Below are 25,776 nucleotides of genomic sequence, written 5' to 3'. Positions count from 1 at the left end.
GAAGAACTCATGACTGGGGTTGGGGTAAACAGAAAGATCAGAAGGCTCCCATGACTGTGTCCTGTAAAGATTAAGTGCTTTTCATCTACAAAAGCAGCTGGCTCATTTTACTCCGAGTAGGTCAAAATTCCTGCTGTGCAAGACTAGTGTTCCTGGTGTTTCCTCACATGATCTTTATTATTACTGAGCTGGCTTCTCTAATTTAATGAGCTAAAACCCATCATGTTTCCCCTGCCCCTTCACACATCTAGCACAGCCTGGCCTGGCAGTTTTCAACAGAGCATCTAGCAGGCATTATATCTTGCCCATTCCATTTTGCTCTGCATGGGGTGAGAGCAGAGCCCACATGGTAAAACATGGATTTACCCATTTACCTACCACCAATTTCAGCTCATTTGTATGAGCATCTCTAGGTGCTTCAGAAAACCAGCCTGGTGTTTATAAAGATTGCTTGCTCAGATTCCAGGTGTTTAGCCTTCTTATCCAGGCAGGAGCCACTAAAATGCAACCTATTCAAGAGTTTTGAGTCTCACAGACCATTTTATATGTCTGAAAACCACACTTCATGGAAAAAACACAAAGTTGATCTGTTTCCAGATGCCTCAAGGAAGAATCTTATTTATATCTGTTAGAGTGAATCTGTGTCTCTCTTGTACTGATAAAATCCATAATTTTGTCCTGTGTTGAAGAAATATAGAGACAAAGTATGAAGCTGGGCTCTGGTCCTAAACTTCAGCAACATCTGTGTGCCTCTCTGGTCCAGGGACTCAGAGTAAACTTTATTCTTTTGAAATACTGATTCCTCTCTAGAAGTTGTAATTTTTTTCTCACACATTTCTAGCTGACTGTCTTTTCCTATTGATGCTGATTTCAGTGGGGAAAATCTTTAAAACTCTGGACTAAAGATTTTTGATATTAAGTCAACAGCTCCAGGCCAGATTCTCTGCTTGCCTGTGTCAAATTTGAACAGACAGATATCCACAGAAATGCACCTGATCAGCAGTTTAAATTATGGATTTACCATTACTAGCTCAAAAGTCCCCCCAGCCTGCCCCCAGCTGGCGTGAGAGACGTTAGAGTTGAGTTTAACTTCTGTTTTCTTAAACTTTGATTTTGGTCTTTCTTTAGGTAGTATCTCCAATGCTGTCTAGCAAAGTTTGGGAATGAGGCACCTCTGCATAACCCCAGCAGCATCTGTTCCCTATACACCTGGGTCTTGCCTCCACAGTGGTCTTGTAGCAACAGAAATTTTCTGACCATTGAAAATTCTGGGAAATAGTATCTGCACAGATCAGCTCTTTTGCAGTTAAGTATTTGCCTCATGGCAGCAACTTACTAGATAAAATACAGTTTTCTCTTTTCTTACCGGTCTGGGCCGTGTCTCTCTCAGGAAGGATTTCAGGTCCCCTCCAGCCATGAGCTCCAGCAGGATGAAACGGGGCAGTGCCTGCAGGCTCACCCCAATACACCGCACAATGTTCTGGTGGTTGAACTTGCTGTGGAGACAGGAGCAACTTTGATCCAAAAAGCACCATAGCAGGAAAAATTCAAAACGTTTTGCCGCAGGGAATGTTTTGGGTTTGTTTTGTGTGTGTTGGTTTTTTTTTTTTTTTCCTAGAAAGTAACAAATCTCAAAGGTAGGGTAACTGGATAAAGCTAAAGCATTACCCCTGCACTCTGTATCTGTCTGCATAGTGCAGGGACAGAGGTGGGGAAGCAGTGGCTTTACTTTTCCTCTCCCCTGCATTCTTTCTGGGCTACAGCAAGAGCTGAGAGGCATAGGAAGGAGAACGTGTCTGATAACAGACTCTGCTCTTAATTTTCCCCATCCAAGGAGCAGAAGCTGGGCTGGGCAGTGTTGTTCCAAGTAACATACTGACACAGGGATCTGTTTCTGTAGGGAATGTTCCTCAAGGTCTAGTCTGTAATACTTCTTTATTTCTCCAGACCTCAAATGTGATGGGAAACCATTTCTATGGATTCCAGGACTCAGACACTGACACATGACAAGATAGCAGCATAAAGTCAATATTAAGCTGTTAAGTTTTGACTACTCAAATCTAAATTCCTCAGGTTTGTTTCTACCTCATGTTTTCATCTCTAAGAGAAATCAAAAGATCCTATTATCAATTCTGAAAACTGGGCCTTAATTTTTTTCATTTTGGATAATGAAAACCAGTGTGGACCCTTTCCAAAACTTAGCCTTTAATCATTTGGTGCCTATTCATTTGTAAGAAGAATAGAAAAGGATGGTAATGCCTATCCTCTTTCTGCTAAAATTACTGTATAGATGTACTATGTGGATATCACATCTAAAAAACTTTTTTTCTTTACAGTGCTGGGCTTTGCAAGCATACACAAGCTCATGTTATTCATACATACCTAATAATGAGAGCTTCCATGAGAAAGTCGAGCTCATCTTGCTCTGAACACACTTCTGGCAATGTCTGTAAAAGATAAAGAACAGGTTGACAAGGAGAAGATACTTAAACTTACAGATGTAGAACACCTGGCACTAACATTGTCTGCAGCAATCCTTGTTTCTCTAAAAGCAACCTCACTCTAAGATAACAGCTAGACCATTGCTAAACCAGACTGTGAAGCTGTTGAAAGGTAAATATCAGAACACACAGCCCATCAACACCACTGTCATCCTCCTCCCAGCAAAGGAAATAGCCCAGAGTGCACAGGCAAGTGTTCAGTATATGGGATTCTGCTGTACAGAGGATGAGGAATGAGACCACACTTCCTGAGCTCCCTGCAGCTCAATGCTCCTACCTTCCAGCAAGATTGTGAACTCTAACGAGCAGCAGGACTGTGCTGCTATGTAACCTCTAGGAGAAAACAAGGCAGTTAGGTTGCAGAAGGCCCAGAGAACCCTATCAGGGTCTCTTAGGATTTAGCTTCACATCCAATGCATATCCATCCTGTAAGGGAGTGCTGAGATCCAGGGAAAATCAGTCCTCTCCTACTTGCAGTGTCTTTGATGTATGTGCCAGCTGCTTTTGGCCCTATAAAGACTTTTGACCTCTGACTCACAAGGCTCTGGACAGATTACCATATCAGGTGTAGAATGGAGAGGATGGACAGAGAGTGGATTTAGTTCTCATAACTGCAGTCTGATGTAGCTCTGTGGGAAATCTTTGCCTGTTTACTACTTACAGACCTCTTTTAACAGTTTCACATGCCCATATGCTACATGCTGTACCACTGCTGTGATGGATTAAGTGTTGCAACAGAGCAGCAACCTTTCTAGCCACATCCTTCAGTACTTAGAGCAAAGCTTCATTTATCTTCATTTTTATAATGCATTGGGACTCTTGGGTGAAAGGTGCATGAAACCATCATGATAACTCATACACTGTCACTTACTTTCACAGCCACCTGCAAGGGAGTGGGGTCGCTGGGGATCCCTGTCACCTGACCTTCATATACCTCACCAAAGGCTCCGTGGCCCAAACCCCTGGACAGACCAGAGAAGACAAGAAGGTTTTACTACAGAGAACAGACATTATAACACTGTGGACACAGCTCACAGAACGGGCTCACAATTTTCATGGCAGTGAAACAGGGAGCATTGGATATTGACACTACGCGGGGGACCAGACCTTGATGTGATCTTTCCTGAACCTACAATGTATTTAATTGGCAGGGAAAGCAATTTTTGGAAGTGAGCAGTCCCCAGTGAAATTGAGCTGCTGGCATTGCAGCATGTAGTGAAGAGCACTCTTCTATGACTTTGGTGTCAGTGCTCTAGTGGTGGGTGCTCCAAAGCAGGTCAATAAAGATAGGACTTAAGCCTAGGTGTTTACAAACCCTAAATACATTAACAGTTCCCATGGTGTTTCTGTATCACCATTAAACAAAACATTGAACAAGAAACTAGGAAGCATAATGATTCTCAAAAGTCCTGAATTCTAAACCAAATATCTTTTCCTGATTTATTGTGTAATTCTGGGCAAGTACCTTAGCCAATAAATGGTGATGATAGTGCTTTGTAAAGCACTCAGCTCTAGGAATTCATGCTGAGAATTGTTTCTGGCACTGATCATATTACAAAATTTACAGTTTTATTTTGAATAAGATTACAAGAGAAAGAGAAGGGAATAAAAAGTAATCAAACAATAGGTCCTGTTCCAGGTCCTTGTGATACCGATTTTGCATACCTGTCTATTCAGTCTTCGCTCTCTTAATGTTAAGTCAACTGGTACAACAATAATTATTCCACATCGGTGGCACAACATAACAACCCAGGAAACCATGGCAGAGAATGAGGCTGCATCCCAGATCCCAAGTCACTCTTAACCCTGCATGGGCTGCACATTGGACAGTAGTATTTCAAGCCTCTGAGAGGCATTCCTGCATCTCAGCCCAGGTGAAAGGTTCTCAATAAAGCTCTCTCCTACAACACGCACTCTCCTGTTACAGCCAGGTTTGGCCTGGAAGCTGCATTGATTATGTCCTCTGATGTATTGGTGGGCTGTTTTTCCATGGGCTGTTGCCCTCCCATCCATTTGAACAGATTAGAACAATCTGCTCTGCTGTTGCGTAAGCTCTGTCTATGGTTTTGCCAGGATAAAGACCAGCCTAGGCAGTGAAACCACAGTGAGGACTTGTGTTGCCTGTGACTCAGCCACTTCATTTAATAATACTTTTTAGATATCAGATTGAGACACTATTCTTGGCTCTTCCTGACCAACTTAATACAAACTAAGGGTATAAAACAGATCTCTACAGCTCATAACTCACCTTCCTTCCAAAAAGTCCACCTTCCCTTCCCTTATCAATTCCCAGCTGTATCCTCTGCAATCTGCAGCTTGCCCAGTTCAAAAATCCTTTCAAAGCCTAAGTGACAAAGGAAGCAGCAGCACAAGGTACACTGGAAACCTCCAGTTGCAGTCCAGAAAGATGTGCAGGTAAGGGGAAATGAGATAAGAGACAGCAAAACTTTGGACTGCAAAGACTGCTCTGAGCATCAACTTTTGTAGCACCTTAAGCAAATTCTCCTGCTTCCACTTGGCTTTTTCTATAAAACTGCATGGTACCAGGGCCATGTCACATTCAGAAGTATCCTGCAGTAGAGTAAAGTGTGTAAGAACTCCAAATTGTCAGGTTTTTCTTAGGGGATCTTTTTGAGCTTTCCAGAAGTTCCTATCTAGACACTACTACCCTCCTGGCTTTATATTCCTGTCTTTTTAATACTGTCTAGTGTCTTCAAACCCATTGTTTTAATTGATACTGTACTTAAGGATGTCATTGTTTATATCAAAGACCCCATTAAAGACTTTAAAGGAGCCTCCTGCAAGCCTCAGCCTCCCAGCATTTCATCAGTTCATTCTGTAAATGGGCCGTTCACTGCCCTGCCTGTAAAAGATGTATCTGAATTACTGGTGATAACTATTCAGTTCGCCTAATAATCCCAGGAGATTAACACTACACCTGTAAAAGTTGAACTGCCAAAATCTAGGCCCTTCTACAGAAGCCTAACTATTGCAGCTACTGCAAAGTGGTATGTGACTAAAAGTGCATAAGAACTTGTATGTGCCTGCACAGAGATATGCGTTCACACCCCTGTGAGAGACTCAGTCCAAATGAGTGTGTAGTGTGAAGGATGGGGAAGGCAAAGATGAATTTACCGGATGAGGGAGATGTTTTTTCGAGGCACCTCTTTAAGGTCACTAATGGATGTGGTCTTTCCTGCAAAGCAGTAGTTGGGGTTGTAGTCTGTCATTATAGTGGAGGTGCGCAGCTTGCTCAGCTTATATTCTGGGCTCTGTAACTCCATCTGCATGGCTTGTAGCTCCTGGTGCTTCCGACGATATACTAAACATGGAGAACACAGTCAACCAGAGACACAGACTGACTTTGGAACAGGAAAGCAGCCGTGCAGCACATCTCGCTAGGACTGGCTGTTGTGTGGCCAAATTTCAGGGAATGAAACCAGACAGGGACACTGTAATGTTTCTGTACATCAAATAATTACAGACAGAAAATGGAATCTGAAGATACCAAAGGAACTTTGAAATTTTGATTTACACATCCTATGAAGAAACAGGCTTGCTCATGAACTGTTTTGAAGAAGTAAAATTAATTTCACTTGCAGAGATCCTAGATTTCACAGTTCTGAGGTTTTTGTTCTTCTCTATTTAGTTTAACTGGACATTCCAAATATGAGTCCAGTTCCAAACTGGAGGGAGCTGGGGTATAACCAACTTTCCTAAATCACACAGAAGTGACTAAAGTCTGAAATGAATTATTGCATCATATTGTTCAAAATGGATAGACCAAGTTGTTTGCTCAGAATAACACCTTGTACACAAAAAATAGCTCATTCTTCAAAACTTTTTCTGTTTCTAAACAACAGAGTTGGACTGCATTTGAAATCAGTTTGTGGTAGTGTTATATTCCTTGCATCACTTCACTTATACTTCTACTACGTCATTAGAATTCACACCTTGAAAGACAACATCCTGTGGATATTCCTTGAAATAGTAATTGATATTGCAGGACTTTTTCCAAAGCAAGATGACAATCATGAGCAGGTTAAATCACTATTGATTTCTGTGGGAGCTGGACTGAGCCCAAAGACTGTGACGGTAATAGCTATTGCATCTTCTCCAGGAGATATTGCTCAGGGGAAGAATTTAAGGGGTAAACATGCACTCGCAAAGGCAGATGGATGTAATGACCTATCCACAAACCCTTCCTGTCCTCCATTTTCCTCCTCATTGCCTTTGCTTTGATTTTTTCAATCGTTGCTCTTTCCTGAGATGAAAATGATAGACTAGTTGGATGGAAAGAGGATTACTGTTCCACTCCTCAGAAGTATTTAGTAATTGTAAAAAAGTACTGTCGGGCCAGAAATCATACATATAGGACCATGTGTGTGCAACTGATAAGTCCTGAAATCCTTAAAACTGAAACAGCTGCGCAAATCTTATTTAATAGTTGCCATTTGCTGCTCTAGGTACATTCTTCTCCTCCTCCAGACTATACACAGTGTGGACAAAGAAAGGTGCAAAGCTGAGGTTTGTATCCGTGGCCTGTTTTGCATTGATTCAAACCTATTCTGCTTGCACTGAGTGCGAGTGAGTGACTGTTTAAAATAAGAACATGAAAGGGTGAAAAATACTTTTCAGAATTTCAAATAAAAATGCCAAGGATACCCAAATCCTACTAAGTAGCAGTGTGTAAAAGGGGAACTTATGTGAGAGTTTAAGCTCAGATGTTATACATTAAGAGGCAAAATGTGTATAAAGGCATACAAATAAAGAAGCTTTTAGGCACTGAACAGCAACAGATCTCACAAAACCAGAAGCAGCTGTGTTCTGGTAGCTTTACAGTACAACAGAAACAGTAATGTCTCTTTCGAGATGCAGTCAGTAACTGAAGCCTCCTCAAATTGGTCATTGTGGTTAGAAACAACTACTGAAATCTGAAGCCAAGGCGTGTGTGTGGGAAGGTGTCATTAAATATAGCAGTAGCTAAAAATCTGAATCCCTTTGCCTCCCAGGACCCAATTATCCCTGGCTCAGATCCAGCCCTCATATGAAAATATCTTTTGCAGAGAAACACTCACCTATCATGATTCCTGAAAAAGCCAACATTAAAACAGCCACCAATGCTGAAGTCAGTACAGACAAGACCAAGGAGAGAGGGAGATGAACCACTGGCTCAGCTGTAACAGAAGAAGGAGAAGAAGGAATTACATTTTTGAAATGATCTTCCAGGAGACACTTTTTTTTTGCATTTTTTTTTTGCTATTCCTTTCATTTACTCATCAGCTGCTCTTATAGTGTAGGAGCAACCTCTGGCATGATCAGGTCACAGGATCTATGACTTTTCATACCTCATTGTTTCACGTTCCTCAGTTAATATCAACCCATTAAAACAGATGGTTTGCTATCAATGAATTAACATGTGAACTCCCTGGATATGAAAACAAGACCATAAAAACCAGGGGCAGGAGTCTGGGGAGGTGGAAAGAACATTACATTGTCAGGGTTAAAATGCTTCTGTCAATGCCAAATTATAGAAAAAGCAGGAGGAGGACTGCAATGTATCATCTCCTAAATGCATCTAATCCAGGCAGAAAAACCTGATAACAGTTAGTATAGTGCAAGGTATTCCATAGCTGCATCCTCATCTGGGATCACACTATTAAGATTTACTTCACCTTGACAAAATGGCCATGTTTTTTACCCATCTTACAGATAGAAATGGTAAAAACACAGAACAATTTTCCCATGCCAGTGACAAATCTGAAATCAGCGTCCCAAAAGCCTGGAGTCACTGCTCTAACTGCTGTGCAAAAATATGAAGCAAACCGAGTAATGGAGCTCTGACTATTTGGTTTGTCAAGATAGGCAAGTACAGGCACTGTCTAGTTTTCCTCAGAGAGATCTCGCACAGAATTTCTTACAGATTCTGTACCTGCACCTCAAATGCCCAAATCCACAGGAATTATATTTTCCTTCACCTTGCACATTGTTTTTGTTCTTAAGAGAACTGGCCTGGAATTTTAGTTTAGCTGGAAAATTCCTTCACTTTTGTGATTTCAGAGCAGAATGTGAGCATCAGCACAACCAAGCACAAAATTTGTCTCTCCACAGATCTGCCTAATATGTCAAACACGCTGTAGAGCAAAACAGCAGTGCTGCTCAGTGCGCCAGTCCTCAGAGATCATGTGGCTATATCCTAGGAAAATAACTCTGCAGCAGGAAAGAAGGAAGCATTTAACAGAAGTCAGGTATAAGAAAGACTAGATAACACTTTCAGTATGTCTTACAGTCCAAACTACAGCACTGGCCATGCACTTTCTGTTTCACATGCTAGCCGTATTCCCCACACCTACTTACCTATGCAAGACACACCATCCTCAGCCAGCTCTGTGCCTGGCTCACAAAAGCAAATGACTTTTTGACTCTCATGATCAACATGGCACTCGTCCATCTCACAGTGACTGCAGTTAAGATGCAGCCTAATATCGACCTCTCCATGCCCCTCTGTCACTAGGGAGTGGATGAAGAAGCTGAGTTAATTACTGTAAAGACCATTCTTATAATTCTCTTGGGCCTTGACAGAAACAGGGGACATGGTGGTTGCTGTTGGATGATGTGGCAGGATGGGCCCCATCTAAGAAACCAATTTCTCCCCACCTTTCCTCACTAAGAAAATAACATATGACAGCTAACTTAGCCCCACTGCAGTTGAGGTTCCCTGGCTCTCTCTGAGCAGATAGTCCTACCAGGTTAGCAAGGAGACTGCTGCCAAGGCTAAGGGAAACCTGCCCCTGCAGTGGTCCATGGAGGTCAACATATTCTTTCCTGGCCTTTACTCCTTCCAAGATCAAGCACTGTAACATTTTCAAAACTTTCTGGCTGAATCTACCAGGCCAGAGTGCATCTGTATTTGAAAATACTTCTGGTTATTCTAAAGCAAATGTATTTTTTTTAACAAGTAGATTTTTTTGGTGTGTGTTTCATGAACACATCACAAACATATTAAAGACACTGACTTCTGGGCAAACACAAGTTGGAGTGGCAGCATTCATCACTCTTATGCACTGCTGAGCAGCAGTGCAATGTTTTCTCTAGAAACAACCTGGCCTAACTTGGATACTTTGCTGAGGGATGCTCTAATAAACTTGCTTGTTAGTGAACAGTCAGGTATTTTGCCTGTTTCTGTCCTAATGTATCTGAATTATGAGGTTCTGTTACAACTTTTCTTGCCCAAAATTATTCTATAGCCTGGTAGACTATACTGTTGGGAGTCTTTCCTAATAGCCTTGATGTTCTCTCTTCCTACTTGTGCTTACTCTCCATTGTACTTTGCTATCTTTCTGCCTCCTCATGTCCATGACACTGATCTGTACCCAAAGGATTGTAAAATGTCCTACCAATGCAAACTATTTCTAACATGAAATAAGCCCACTAGAAAACTTCTGAACAATATGAATACCTTTAAGTGCTGGAGTATATAAAGTACCAATTGGATTAATAAAGGACACACCATCCTCCCCATCCATCTCTGGGTCATTGTCCACTGCAGCATTGCCACCTATGTCAAACCAGAAGTTACCTTAACAGTCTGCAGCTCAATGGCAATAAAATACAGATAAACACTGCAACATGCATGATTTCAGCATATTTAGGGATGCATCCAAATGAGAAAAGAGAAACATTAAGGTATGTAATATATAGGGAATATTTAGTGAGTTGTTGCATAAACCACTGGAGTTTATTTTTTAGAACTTCAATTAAGTAACAGTAGCTTTTGACAATCAAAATTTATTAGTTCTGTTTTGGGCAGACTGTTGCAAACTTAGGTGCAAACTTCATCTTTAACCATTTGGATGCTGTGAAACATATAAGCCCTTCTTAAAATTTATGTAGCCAAGAAACTGGGCAACGCCAGTATTCAAGGGCTAAATTCAGTACCCTTGCTGACTGAGGTATTTACTATGTCAGCAGAGGGAATGAATAAACTGCTATCCTTCCTCTCCTTTGCACCCTTAAAGCAGGGTGGTCCACCAGGAGTGGGGACTGAAGGAATTTATGAGTTGTTCATTTGTGCTTGATCATATAGAATATATCTGAAGCAAAGTATGGGCAATGCATAAAAAATATTAGAAGCACAGTACAAGCCATATATTTTTTAACTACAAGCATGCAAAGATTCCCCCACCCCAAAAAAAGTTTTCCTCTTTAATTGTCTTCAGTGAAATTAAAAATGTCATGTGAGACATTCTGTTGGAAAAAGAAGCATTACACAATAACATTGGTACAAAACATGCACTTGATCATTTAAACTCACTACTTCCTCTGAGGATTTCTAGTCTACCAAATACTTAATTTAAGCTGTGGAGAACCAGGGCTTAATGAGTCCACCACAGTGCAGATGGCTGAAGAAACTATGTGGCCCAAGAGACTGTGGGTTAGTAGAGATCTTGAATCTGGCCCACACCAGTTGTAATCAACGTAATGCCATCTGACAGCTGTCCTGAGACCCGCAGCACATGAAGTCAGCTCCTTGTTGACTAAAGTCAACACCACTGTTGTTATTAAGAGAGGTCCTGGCTGGCAGCCTGAGCCTCTGCCCCCAGAGACACCTGTGCGGGACCAAGGCCCACCCACAGCAGGGCAGGGTAGAAGCTGAATCTTTCCCCTGGCATAAAGTCTGGCTGCCAGTTCTCCAGGACCAAAGTCCTCCCAACACAGGTGCTGGCAATGGGAGCACATAGCCTATGGCTCCTTCTTCTTCAGCACTGTCACCCCAACATGAAAGGCTTGAAAATCACAGCAGGGTCTTAATGTCACATATTGCAGTGTGCAAAGCCAGGATTACAGCTGAGGGACTGACATCTGGCTGTTTGCTCAAAGACTAAATGCCATACGTTCATCTGCTGCTAAAAAGGCAACACACAGACATACTAATACATAACAGTCAAATATGCTAGCTACAGGAGAATTATCTATCAGCATTTTGCTGATCATTAGCACTAAAGGAGGGGAAGGGACACCTTGAACACGAAGCCACTTTACCTATATATCCTCCGCCTCCTCCACCTGAGGAGCACCCCCCTCCACCCCCTCCGAAACCCCCTCTTGTCTCCCACCCCCACTTCTTCATGGCCTGGGGGCAGGATCTTCCTCCAGTAGCACCTTCCAGCAAGGATTTTCCTGACCACAGGAAGGAAGTGTTATCATTCCAGCCACCTCCACCACCTGCAGTTGAGAGAAGAGAAATGGCACAGGTAGGGTTTATTTTTTGTGTAGAAAACACTGCAAGGATCTGCAGAACAAGCAGCTACTCAAAGCACTTCAGCTGAAAGTAAGAATCTCATGCCTTGGTTAGAAGAGGGGATGTACTTGCTACACAGTGCTACTGTGACCTTTCTGTAGGGCTTTTGCCATGCTAACCATCTGTGCCTCTTTTCACCTACCATATAGCGACAAGTATTTTCTATGGAAAATACAAAAAGATATTCTTGCCTATTCTCAAACCACTTATTTCTGGTTTAAAGAGCCTTCCCTTTCTCTTTGAAAAAAATACTTTTGAAAAAAACCTATGTCAGTTCTGAAGTGGAACAAAAGGAATTTAGTGAAAGGGGTGAAAATATGTCCCAGCCCCACTCTCCATACAACATACTCACCAGTGACTCACTTTCAGCTCTGCTGGTTGTTCAGTCCAAGGTCTCTTCACAGAGACTTCTAGCCAGGGTGCAATTATGCTCTTTCTGCATAAGCCAGGGAAACTGTGAGTATGTCTACACAGCACAAAACAGTGCAGGGAGCAGGATGGCAACATTGGTGCTGCAAACTCCCACATCAAAAAATCAAACAACTTTGTTTATGAGAGGTATTTTGGGAGAATGTTGCCATTGCTACACCCTTATTTGTGCCAAGTATCCAGCACTGTGGGTACCTCCTATTTGCATCTGTTATGATTCTATGTTCCCCCTGAACTGTGTTTCCATGAGTTGTGCCTCACCTCGTTGTGAGGAGGAATCTGGGAGTGCCATATATTCACAAAGGTTTTCTTAAAAAAGAATAAACTCTCCTTACCTGCAGCTCCTGAATTTCCATTCAGCCCTGGAATAGAGGAGTCATTCTCCAGCCTTTCTGGATGAAATGTGTCCTTTTTGGCCCTGTAGGCCCTGCCACCACCTCCTGCTGCAATTATCAAGGGGACTGGTTCTCCATTCTCCATCTTAACAAATTCAGAAATAAAGGCAGTGTTCAAGCTGAGTCAGATATGTACATGGAAGTTCAGCCACATGGTAGTTACTGCATGTTGCACCAAGCAGGTATCTAGGACTGCTCAGCACTACAAATTATCATTGCATTATTTATGCACCCATATCCAGAATACTAATGCATAGCACTAGTCCTACCAAGTTCTGCAACAGGGAAGAGTGGCATCAGCACCTCTATGAATTGTACCTGCTCTGCTGATGGCTCCTAGAAAGCCTGTAATGTTACCGTGTGATGACTCTCATCAAAAGAAACACTGCTCTATACAGTGCAATATAATGTTTCCACTGGCAAAGGACTGCCTGAAACCAGTGTTTGGAATGAGTGCTGTCTCAGCTAGCACATGACAGAAAATATCAGTGATCCTTAGCTATAGGGTTGCCAACAGAAAACACATAGGCTTATCCTCAACTTTTCTGTCACTGCACCCTAGAGACCAAATGTATAGCTGAAGCCTAATGTTCTACAATGACACAGTTGAATAAAGTCCTGCAGAATTTGCCCTTTGCTGTAGAATTATGCTTTAGCAGCTCAGTTTCTGTTGAAAAACATCCCCTTCAAACCCCATGTTTGCAAGAGAAATTCCAAGCCACTGAAGCAAGTGTGGCCATACTGCACATCAGTTTGAAGAAGTGTGAAGGGCCAGGTCAGATCACTACAGCTATCAGTTGGAAATGAAGGATATTCAGAGCTCACTTTGTACCCCCTTTCCCTGACATGTGCAAAGGATTGTCATATATTTCAGGCTGCAATACTTGAGGCCAGTGGCAGGATGTGTTCATGCTGAAGGTGTGTGTCGGACTATGTTTCCATACCTTAAATATGTAAGTTGCACCACCCCCGCCTCCACCTCCTCCTGCCCATTCATTGACACTTCTGTTCACACGTATCTCTTCTTCGATCACATTGTTCTCTCCAATGCAGACTTTCTGTATAACATCATTAGTCTGCAAACAGAAGACCAGGTCTGAATGAAATCTCCATGTCCTTGTACACACTGAAGCCTCAGGGATGCTTTACCCTCCCAAAGCAAGAAATTGTCCTCCAGCGAAACCACGTAACCAGAACCAAGTGAATGCTCTCCTAGAAGAATCTCACTCTGGGCTTCAACATCTGTCCGAGGAAGTTGCTGACATTTTTAATAGAATCAAGCTCGGTGAATGTATATTACCATGTACAACAGCTCCATAAGCTTTTAATGTACAAAATATAGCAGAATTTGCTGCAAATATTTCCTAGCATTAACTGTCTGCATTTCACAAGTAGGGGGAACAGAGTAACAGCAATACTGTGACTTGTTCCTTGTCACACAACAGCCAAATGGCAGAGACATAGAGAGAACCTGAGTTTCTTCATTTCCAGTGGGCCAAGCAATCAATGTATATCTATCCAGAACTAAGATTTGTTGGTGGCTCACATACCAGAGGTAACTTTAACCTAGGCAGTCAGAGCCTGGGCACTAGCAACGAGCTCAAAATAGAATAGCCACCCAATATTTACCTGGGCTTCCAAGCAAGTTTTGATGTTGATCTGATGCTTATGCTGCAGCAGCAATTTTACTATAATTACCAGTTCAAAGCCTACCAAAACAGCAGCAATCCCACGTTTGATTGTAATGTTCACCTGATGTTAATGAAAATACCTCTCTAAAAAGGCTTCATATTTCTTACTTAGAGTTTTTCCCCCTCCATCAATTAGCACCAAACATAATGAACTTTCTATATTAGGCAAATCACTGGATTCATCAATTGGTTTCAAACACAACATTAAACCATAATTTATAAGTACTTCAGGACTATGACCTAACTATTGTTTTGGTTTTAAATTGGAACACTAAAGTGCATGACAAGCAGGACTCTGCTGTGAGAATTTTCAGGTTGCAAACTTTGCTTCCAAGCTTATTTTACCTTAGAGGTTTTATATCAGTAACACCATCTTGTTATATTGCACATGGAACTTACTAAACCAACAACACTTTTAGGGAAAAATGCACAAACAGTTGTTATAATAGAATTGACCTTCTGCTTCCTTCTTTTTTCATGCATGTATTTTCTTTTGGAAGAGGAACCTGATAAAAGCATCCTCAAATTACAAATTATTCTGCTGACCACAAAATGTCTCCTAGGTTGTGCCACAGAATGAATAGCATCCATTTTGTGTATGCAGACCTGCCTGTGGAACTAAACAGTCCTCCTTTCCCTATTTTTCCTTCTCCTTAATTGATTTGGTGTTAGGTGGGAATGATTAATAAAACGACAAAGTCAATGACCCAAAGGAACCACTAGATTACAAAAAAAATAATCCTTCATGGCAAAGACATAACTGATTACAATCCAATCTAGTAAAAGTCCCCTCTACAAGTCAATGCAATCTCTTTGCCTCAATGAAAGAATTACATTAGCACTCAATAAATTCTCGCTAAGATTACAGTGGCCTGCAATTTAATGAGTCCATATATTACACTCAGCTGGAACGTCCTAGTTATAGACGTTAGATGGAAGTTTGAGTTAGGGCATTTCTCATTTCAAAAAGGCTTTATATTAATGGTTTGTTTGCAGATACATGTAATTCTAGTTTTAACATTATTTACTTCAGCAGCCAGCCTTGAAAACCCGTCTTTCTTGTCCATATCCTTCAACCTTTCTCTGCTGTAACAGACTGCTAAGCTTTCATCTCTTGGATGCCAGCCATTAACAGCTGAGAAACGCACAGCATGTAAATGTCCAACTCAAACCTGCAGGTGAAATATCATCAGATTATGCTTAGTTTCCTCCACAAGAATCTCCTATTCCCTCTTCCGTCAAAGAATACTAAATGATTAATAGATTACTGTGCATGCGAACAGTGGAAGTTGCACCTTTCTGTCAAGACATTTGCAGCAAGGATTCATTAGTAACACAAAAATCAGGACAGACTCAGCAGTGACTGATTTGTCTCTCCTATTCCCATACAGAGAATAAGCAAACAGGCCCTGTGAAGTGGGTGTCTCCACCACTGCAGAGGACTATGACAATGGCAGGGCTGGCATCAACAGTGCAACAAAGGCAAAGCCCTGGGAAGTCAACCTTGAAGACTGATCTCCAGAGAAAAGGAAGGCAGGGTTGTCTTTTCTCTCCAAAGCCCCACACAGATGGTTCAAGATACGCAGATTAGTCAGGAACCTGTAGTGTATTATTAGCAGGGCCCAAATGTTGAAGAGGAAGTGAGCACAGTGACATGGTACTTCATCTTTTCACACTCATTTTCTCCCAGTAAAACTGCATCTATTCCTTGAATGATATAACCCAAGTCCCTCGAGGACAACATTTTTCTATGTGAACAGACAAAACTCCATGGATTGGTAGAAAAGACTAAGGTAAAACAGAAAGCCCAATCACTTACACTAGGACAAGCATCTTCTCCTTGCTGTCCCACCAAAATATACAAAGTATCATCCTTCTGGAGGTCAAAAATTCCCAATACAGACACGCCGTGGGACCGCATCATGGTGTTCTTCCCTCCTTTCCCACCAGCAGCTCCATAGCCTGAGATGCTGCAGGAAAAAAAAACAAAACAAGAGCCTGGTGCCTGAATTGTCCTAGACAGGTGGAAGGGAGTATAAACCAATTCTGGGCACTGAGAGTTATGCACAAGTGAACACAGTGTCACAGAGCCATACCCTGAAGACCTGACACTCCAAATAGATTTAAACCCAAAGCTTGAAGACTGGGGTTTTCTGCTCTACTTGGATTTGTGAACTTGGGGAGCTACAAAACAGATTCTTTCACATGATTCTTGGGCAAACACTACTGAGGACAGAGGGAGCAAGTCCTTACATTTCCAGCTTTAATATATGAAACACATCTTGTTTCCCAGAAGGCACAACCTTGAGAGGTTTGCAGCAAGAAACAGAAAGAACAGAAGCAGGAGATCTACTGAAAACAGGACATATGGCTAAAGAGAACATTAAGCATGAGATTGACAGAGAGATATTTGAGAAAGCAGACAGTATAACTGGTCCTGGTAGCATGGACCAGATGGAAAACAGCTCTCTTATTCCCAGGACCAGAGGACTATAGAAGAGTAGATGGAGATGATATTACCTGCAATAAACAAAGAAGGCAAAAGTCCCCTGGCTTAACTCATAGTCACCAGGAATGTCTTACTGTCTCCAGCCAGGTGTGGACAGGTTGCATACAGGCTGCTCTGGGATTTTTATTTCAAGCAGTCAGGTTCAGAGGTGCTTGCTGTTGTTGATGCACCCAAAGATTTGGCTGTTCCGCCGTATTGCTCAGCTCCTCCCTCTCCCTTCCTAACAATTTACATACTTGAAGTGGCTTTTATCAGAGGATTTCAGAGTACTTTATAAAGGTCATGATAAAACACACATCTCTGCTGCTACGAAACACAGTTATTCAGCTTTCTGGGCAAGTGAGTGATGGTATAGCAAGCTCAGTTTAGATCTGAAATAAGCAGGTGATTTTCCACTGACATTAGTAGGTTTGCAGCTATTTCCATGAGAGCAAAATTCCATGGGGAGCATGTAACCAGTGACTGCAGGACTGAGAACGTAAAACTTCCTCTTGGCTTCCTACCGATCACAGTTTAGGTGCTCTGCTTTAGAACCTGGTTGGTCTTTGCCCAGCACAGTCCTGTGTGCCAACAGGCCACAAGCAGAGCAAACCATTGTGAGTGAGGACCCTGAACAGGTTGAGCAGCCAGCTCACTTTCAGCCAGCAACTTGCCTTGATGATTAGCATGAGGAACTCACCTTGTGACACTGCTCTGAGTCAACCAGCATGGAGCAGTCCTGATGTTGAAAAACTATGGAGCAACAAGTGTCTCATAAAGCGTATTATATCCTTGCAATATGATATGATTATGTTCATGCCACTGCTGATAACCAGAACAATCAGTCCTTAGTAAGGCTGTATTTGAGCTAGCAAAAAGAAGTGATGGACACAGCACTGGGCCACCCTGAACAGATGCTGCATGAATCTGAAGACTGAACTGATGTGCTGTAGAATTTTGTAATGGCTAATGAGGTGCACTACCAGGCACAGCAAGCTGGCAGGGCTAATTGGCTGCAAGTAGGGGCCATATTTTTCTGTGTAAGAACAGATTGTGCATACAAGCAATGATGTCAGGAAGTTCAGGAGAACCCAGTTTGGCCTCATTCAAAGTCTGCAGACAAATAAAAAACAGTAGATTGAGGTGACAGTAATTCACTATTCAAAATGGGTGTCACTATTTAAAGAGATGGGTTATCTTGCCTTCAGACTTTAACAGGACCCCTTTCATTAGGCACACCTTTCATTTAAAGGAGGAATCCATTTAACCATATCGGCCTTGAAGAAAGATTCACAGCACCCTGAGTAGATGCACTAAGAACACACAACCCCTTCCACTGCCTTCATCCTTTTCTTTCACTATGTCACTTGTAGGAACTGAAAAAGAAAACCACACCCTTTAGGATCAGGCTGTGCAAACCAAGGCTGGAGAAAAACAACCACCATAACATCCAGGTCATGGGAAACACTGGAGCTAGTTGCAGTGCCTAGGCTGCCTGACTTAGAAGGACACCTTTTTTCACTCCACTGGGCTGTGTTCTTGTGCCACCTTACAAGAAGGGACCATAGAAAAGAGAGGACAGTGGAAGTGACGACAAATGGGTCACTCAGCAAAATGAACCAGAGACTCTTCCTTTAAAAATGGAAAGAAATTGGATAATGGATGATAACATGTAATTTATTACAGTTCACTTCTGTCATACTTGATCATAGGCCTAGATGACAAGATGTTCTGAATCCTTAGAATTCCTTCTGAAGCCTTTAGAAGGAAATCTGGAAGGAAAAATACTCTTTCAGAGTATCTAACATTATTGTTACATAATGTGCAGTCCCATGTGAGCAAACCAGAGCACGTAAGACTCCAGTTTTCAAATGTGGGTACTACAGTGTGTGGCAGCCTATCCAGACCTTCATAGATAGTGGTGTTTTCTGGTTGTGGTTGACTTGTGCTAGTAGAGTTTTATGCACAGGTGAGCTGCCTGTATTTTAATAATGCGTATTCTGCCTCATGCTCACAAAATCAGTGTCCTTTTTATGCATTTTTTTTTATGGCATTATCAGGAGTGTACATTACATAGTGTAAAACACTGATATGGCATAACAGCAGCTTCTTAAGAGCCCAACAGCCATCTGGAGGATTCATCTCCAGGTCAGGTATATCAGCAATGCTATCAGCCTGACTTACAGGACCCACACTGCAGCAGGCCTGCAGGGGAGAGCTAAATTCAGCCAGTGAGTCCAGACTCTGGGAAGCCCTAGAATTGATATTGCAACTTGACATTTTCCTAGGGCTATGCTATACTGGGGGACTCTGCTGCCCCTTCAGCAGACCAGAATCAGGAAGATGTCAAGTTAATTTAAACCCACAATCTCCTCCTCCTTTCCCCAGGCTGTGAATTTTCCACTACAGCCTTAAGAGGTGCAGAAGAGAAATGTCAGCCATTTATATATATGTTACACATGACATTATACATCTATTATCTATACAGAACCTAAAAGTCTGTTAGGTCATTTATAGGACTTAAATAGACAGATCCTCCCTGCAGGGCCCCTGGTTTGTATTGTGTAGCAAAAATCAGCCTACAGTTGCATGGCAATTCTGGCTCTTCTTGGACTCTGATGTTAAAGAAATGACAGTGTTGTAAGTTTATTGCCTGTTCTCTTTTGGGCTGTACTTTAAAACCATATTTACTGAATGCTGCTCCTGAAAAATTCTGTTCACCTCAGGCACCTCATTGTTGATAGCTGGGTAAAATATCATTAATGCTTTTTTCATTACCATCAATCCTTGTGGTAATAGGCACTCAGGCAGAACTTGTGCCTAGCCTAGCAAGTTTCTCAAAACTACTTTGCACTAGACCTCTGTTAGAGGCTGACATCTAGCCTAAATATTAACATTCCTTTTCAAAAAAAAAAAAAAAAAAAAAAAAAAAAAAGATGGGACCAGTAAATTTTAACTGAAATTTGTTCAAAGCCTTCAGTGGAATGTTCTGCTTTGAAATCCATGATACCATCATTGGCTTCAATACGGAATGTTGCATAAAAAACCACCACTAGACAGTCACTGATTCAAAACGACAGTTCTGCTTATAAACTGATACACGTAATGGCTTCGTGTTACCATTCAGATACAGTGAACTACACTTTGATTGTACTTCTTTCCCCAGCAAGAGCAAAAAGAAAAAAATGATTGGTGAAAATCTGATTAAGTAGCATTGAACCGTATCTGATCATCTCTCTTTGAAAATAACTCCACAGAGGGATTTAAGCATTAGAACCCTCAGTATCACACAGCCTACCTTTTAGGTGGCTGGCTTCCAAAATCAATTCTACAGTGATAAGCCAGGCTTACAGGCTCAAGTTGCCATGTCTAGATTCAAAAAAGTGAAGATGCTGAGCAGAGGTTGATGCAAGCTGTCATTTCTTAAATGCTGACATACGATTGTGCCTCCTATGCCAGGTGAAGAGTGGGAAAAACTCATTCTGATCCCAGAGCTCAGTGAATGACATATAGGATATATATTCCTCTTGGTCTGGGGAGGTCAAAATGCTTCATTTTCAGCTACTGATACAGCTCTCACAACCTGTAACCATTTAGGCTAAAGATTTGCCTGCCTCAAATAGTTGCTTCTCTTTTCTTCTCTCTTTCACCAAAAAAGTTGCATCTTCCAGAGAATAGATCTGAGACTGGAGACATTAGAAAACACAGGACCAGGGAGAAGTAAAACCCCCAGCAGTTCTGTCCAGACTTCTGAATGCAACACTTCATAAATGCCTTGCATGTATCTGCAGCCTGGGCAAGTTTCAGATACAAAGATACCCTGTGACAATCAGAGATGGTTCCCTTACCTGTATGTGTTGGTAGCTGGTACTCTCCAGATCTGAATGCCTTGGAGAATCCCTTCAGCTCCTACAGTCACACTGAGCTTGGAGTTCCTGTAGGCATCATTGCATTGGCTTTGTGTGGGGCCGTAGGGACCACTGGCACCACATGTTGTAAATAACCAGTGTTCTGAAACGAGGACATATACAAAGCATGATCCCAACATCCAAAGATTAAGGAGCTGTTCTGCTCTTTATTCACCTTGCTCACTGGACCAAAGGAAGAACCACATCTTCTCAAAGCTCCTGTGCAAGGGTCCTCCACAGTTTTTGCCACTGTTATTTGTTTTATACAGATATTTGCATACTTATTTCACTTATTTCTCCAATCCTTCTGCAGTGGGTGGCAGTATAAAGTCCTCAAGTTCTTAGATAACAAATGGAAGAATTCCCCTCTCCTCCTTTGTCTCAAATGCATCCCCCAAAACCTCCCAAAGCAACAGGTAAGAGGATACCTAAGGAAGCAAGGTCAAGAAGTAACTAAAGCAAAATGTTTCAGTAGCTCTGACATCGACAGTCTCGCACCAGAAGATACTTATCCTCGCAAAAAACACCCCAAAACCAAAGCAAAATCTTACACTAAATGGAAGATGAGAGACTCATTCTGTCAGCTATCACAGTGATTTAACATTGCAATACCCCAGTGGGCTTAGCCACCTGCACTGAAACATATGTTTAGTAAAGCAGGCAGGTAAGTATCTTCCTTTGGAACAAAAAGAAGCCATTTGGATGTCTCCAGTGAAATATCAAATATGTTCCCAAAGGTAGACGCAGCTGACCTTCAAGGGGACAATAAGCCCAAAACATGAGAGAATCAAAAAGGAAAACTGGAAGTCATAAAACCTAGGACAGACATAGTGTGTGCATAATGCTGCTGTGGTTAAGCTTTACATTTCTGATTTAGTCCTCTGAAATAAATCTTGTTCCATATATATCTGCTTACCTGACCTTGGCAAACTTATGTCTAGACTATTACACATGTAACACACAGCACAGCTGGACCTGAAACTGGCAGCTCTTCGTTCCCACTGGGTTCCAGGGACTGGGGATCTTATTCCAAAATGCTCTTTAGTGGCCCTCTGGTTCCTTAAAAGCCCCGGTGTTGCAGAAGGACAATGTCCTTCTGCTGCAAACTTTATGTCTTCAAACTTCAAACTGAAGCAACCAGAACAGCTTTTGTGTTTCCTGCCTCTAGGACGGGCAAGAGGGGACTGCACTTCCAGTGCAGAGGCAGAGTCAGGGTAAGAGCAAACAGTGCTGGTAATTTAAGGTTAGTGAATCTGCACTAAGCTCTTAGAATCCGGCTTTTAAGAGCTTGAGAGAACAAGGAATGAAAAACCACAGAAATGTTATGCCAGGGAGTATGATGTCAGGAACTTGGAGAAGACTGAGTAGAGGAGGTACTATCTTAGATTTCAGAAGTGGCCCTGTTGTTATTGATACAGTCACGTATACAAGACTGTCTGTAAAGCCTCCCAGGTTCTGCAGCTGCTTCAGTCGGTGCTAGCAAGCATATTTACTTGCTCTATTCAGGTAGATGGTAGACAAGAACTGGAAAAGATATGTTTCAGAACTAGCAGAGCTGGGTAGTGACCTTTGCCCAAAACCTGGCCCAAGTGAAGTCCATGGGGAGATTGCACCTAATACAACCAGCAGGGATTTTGATAAAACCTAGAGCCAGGTGTTGCATGATCTCCTCATCTGTCATTGCTGCATTAACTTGCAAGCAGTCCTCCTCCTGTTTATATACGCTGGAAGCCAATCCAACATGTAACAGCTTTGTCACTGAATTAAATGGGACAGAATATGGCACAGGAAGAAGCCACCCCTCATTTCAAGATAATTAGGACAGATGGGTCTTAGTTACAATTCTGGATACAGACTAAAACCCCCGCACTTCCCCCCCTCCACTCTCTTAACACGTTTCACAGAGCCAACCCTCAGCATGCAGATGTAACAGGAGCCCAAGATCTGAAAGTGCTAACCCAGTAACAAAACAGAGTACTGACTGCTTTAGATAACCCACCACTCCTTTTTAAAAGTAAGATTTCACTCGCTGTAAAGTATTGATTTTCTCTCAATTCTGGAAATGACTGCAGCGTGTCTTATGAGCTCAGAGAGAGCACTTCTACAGGTTGCTGCATGCCACAGCAGTTTACAGTAATTCAGTTTGAAGCACTATTTTGACCTCCAAAGACTAAAGTAGCAAGCACCGAATCGAAAATCCTTAAGCAGCTTGGTGAGAAGCATAGGTTTTTTCCATCTGTGCACAACTGTGGTCTGTCACATATGGCACAGCACAGCTCTCCTTCCTTCTGCTGTGTGCGACAGGCTAAAACTGCTGGCACCTCACACTCACACGATGGGAAAAACAGCAGGACTCTCCAGTCTAAACCTTTCCCCCCAAAACTAGCAGATTATGGAAGTTTGCCCAACTTCAGACAAGTTACAGATGTCCAGTTTCCAGAAACAGCTGAGCATTCCCATGACAAAACCAAACAAGTAGTTTAATGTAGGATCTCCATATATTCTGTAATTGGAAGCTGCAAGATGCTGTTTTAATAACAATCCCTATTTGAGGTGGGAAAAAAAGAGATTACAGTGAGATTCAGAATTAGGGTACTACATTTCAGTGAATAATTTATACATCAGTTCATCTGATAGAATCTCCACTTTCACAAGAAACATGAGAGAGGAAACATTTAGTTTCTGCCTGTTTACCCAACTCACCTGCTCTCCTCAAGCTCCCTAACAAGCTCTCCAACACATTGGTAAGGTCCCAGAAACAACATTTTGCAAGAAATGTAATTTTGGCTCTATTAAAATGATTTTAAAAAGAATTCTTCCTTCCCAAGTTTTCTTTCCAAATTACATTTACTGATTGATGTATTTACACACACAGTCACTCATGCAGAACAGAGTACAGTAGATACTCTATGTTTCACACAGTTTGGCTAGATACATGAAATGCACAGCAATCAAGGTGCTGGATTTCAGTAACAGTAAAGGGGAGTGATGTCCTGCTCTTGGAAAACAAAATGAACAAAACCCCACAGGACTTAAAATGATTAATTTGTTTGAAGCTCTGATACCACTTGCAGCCTGAGGTAGCACTCAGGCCGGCACTGCTGCAAATAATAACCAGCAACACTGAAGAGTGAAGCAAAGCCTAAACCACATTTGTACTTCTAACATAGAAAGCAATTTCACTGGCACATACACAGCACATAAACTCCGCACCACAAAACAGACAGAGGCATTTTAGTTTTACCTCAAGTGTATTAACTGGCATTTGTTAAATCAAGCTGGTTTGAACTGAGGTTAAACTCATTGCAAACCAAAACTTCAGTGATTTGAGAAAATTGCCAACCAAGCGTCATGATACTTGGCTTATTTTGGAACCTAGAATAATAACACTTTAGTGAAATGCATCACTGCTTTAACACAACAATTAGGCAGTTTGTGGAACTTGATGCCACAACCTCTGTTCAGGACAAAAGGCTATTCCTACTTCCAATAGAGTAAAAATCCACATTAATAAGGGCTATAAAGTCTCATGCTTCAGGGGTATAAGAACCCTTGTGGCCAAACTTCTGGAGGCAATTAATTCTCTTAGCTCTTCCTCAGAGAGTTCATTTTACTTCTTCCTCTAAGGCAGATGTCATCAAACTTGATGCCATGAACAAGCAGAAGTTTGCTTCAACTATTTGTAAAAGCATTCAAAAGCTTCCCTCACAATGTTTGGCCAATATGGGAAATCAGAGGCTTACAGGAAACTGCCGATCCTAATCTTCACTAACATTTGGTTGCCACTGGTACCATGGTCTCCATGTGTGGAGAGCTGCACTTTTCACTCAGTGCATGAGCAATCTCAGTAATTCTGTAATTCTCAGTAATACCGGTAATGCATAGCATTACCATAGCATTACCAGTAATTCCAAGGTTGGTCTGTGCTGAAAGCCTGCAGGCAAAATATACTACAAACAAATATAACAAACATGCTCAGTGAGGTAATGAAGAACAAACCTTTCAATTTTGCTTTGGGTTCTGCCATTTAATAGTGTCCTGTGAGCAGTAATTTGAGATTATTACCTTCTCCAGGATTAAGTTTACCAGAGATTAATAGGGCAGAGGGTTGAAAGATAATGGTAAATTGCAGAACTAGGTTGTGTTAACAATTGCAGTCCATGACCTCTTAAACATGTCTACAAAACATTAAGAGGATATAAAATGATCAGAGAAATTAGTGAGTCTTGCCAGCAATACCAGAACCAGTCACAGAGGCATGGCTAGACTAAAAGTGGGTTGGTTTTTCCACTGTTTATGGAGTTACTATTTCTAATTCTATTTTCTAAATGAGGGCAGCAATGGAAGACTTGGATATGTTTTTCAGTTCAACAAAATCTGCAGTGATGACATATGTATGCCAGATTGATCATGAGTATCATTTCAAAGAAATAATCAAAAGCTTGATTTATGCTTTATATTTTTCTTAAGTGTCTATATAAAACAGGGCATCCTTTTAAGTAATTATCTGTGGTCAGTATAACGGGGTAAGGGCATTGGTGACTTCAAACAGCAATGAGAACGCCTTGTTTCTTGCCACCTTTGGAAACCAGACACTAAAAAAGCAGCATGAGGACAACTAATTTCTTTTCTTTGCTATGTTTCACTTAAAAAGTCTTCCATAAAGGGTGTCAAGTGAGACATGCCACTAACTTTTTGGAATTTTTTTGTTCACAATTACAAAGGATGGTAGAAATGTTAGATAACAAAGACCAAAATGGGTGGAGGTGGCAAATGTATTTCAAAACCTTTTGACATCTATAGCAGTTTCTGCACAGTTTAACCTGCTGTTCTTAAGAGTAAGCAGCTTTAAAATTTAACTCTGAAATCTGTGAATTGCCCTGTGTATTTCAATTGTATGATTTACTCCAGAGAGCAGTTATACCAATTCAACTTTGCTGTGTTGGTATCTGGTTGAATGGTGATTTTCTGTATTGCACCTTTGCTATTTTGAACCCTATGGAGAAAACACTGCAATAAAGAAATTCATACCTACATATTCTGCGATCCCATCATTGTCTCTG

At 41.6% G+C, this 25,776-nt stretch overlaps 1 protein-coding gene across 2 annotated transcripts in view; it reads right to left on the bottom strand.

The window, feature by feature from the left end:
- The window catches only part of ALK (ALK receptor tyrosine kinase), a 309,488-nt gene that overhangs the window by 14,914 nt on the left and 268,798 nt on the right, over window positions 1–25,776 (bottom strand). Inside the window, exons 12-23 of one of the 2 annotated variants that reach the window (XM_050316451.1) lie at window positions 20,654–20,816; window positions 16,137–16,287; window positions 13,571–13,702; window positions 12,567–12,711; window positions 11,544–11,726; window positions 9,961–10,059; window positions 8,859–9,011; window positions 7,580–7,678; window positions 5,637–5,823; window positions 3,373–3,463; window positions 2,383–2,447; window positions 1,367–1,496 (exon numbers count right to left, since the gene is read on the bottom strand). In XM_050316451.1, coding sequence (XP_050172408.1) covers window positions 1,367–1,496; window positions 2,383–2,447; window positions 3,373–3,463; window positions 5,637–5,823; window positions 7,580–7,678; window positions 8,859–9,011; window positions 9,961–10,059; window positions 11,544–11,726; window positions 12,567–12,711; window positions 13,571–13,702; window positions 16,137–16,287; window positions 20,654–20,816 — 1,598 coding nt within the window. Of the gene's footprint in view, window positions 1–1,366; window positions 1,497–2,382; window positions 2,448–3,372; window positions 3,464–5,636; window positions 5,824–7,579; window positions 7,679–8,858; window positions 9,012–9,960; window positions 10,060–11,543; window positions 11,727–12,566; window positions 12,712–13,570; window positions 13,703–16,136; window positions 16,288–20,653; window positions 20,817–25,776 lie in introns of those variants that run through there. The other variant, XM_050316452.1, reaches the window with a different exon arrangement.

The sequence above is a fragment of the Myiozetetes cayanensis genome, unplaced genomic scaffold, assembly GCF_022539395.1.
Source record: "Myiozetetes cayanensis isolate MyiCay16 unplaced genomic scaffold, myiCay2020 scf2-11, whole genome shotgun sequence".
Classification (NCBI taxonomy): domain Eukaryota; kingdom Metazoa; phylum Chordata; class Aves; order Passeriformes; family Tyrannidae; genus Myiozetetes; species Myiozetetes cayanensis.
The sequence above is the reverse complement of the archived record's forward strand: the minus strand, read 5'-3'. Positions and strand labels throughout refer to the sequence as shown.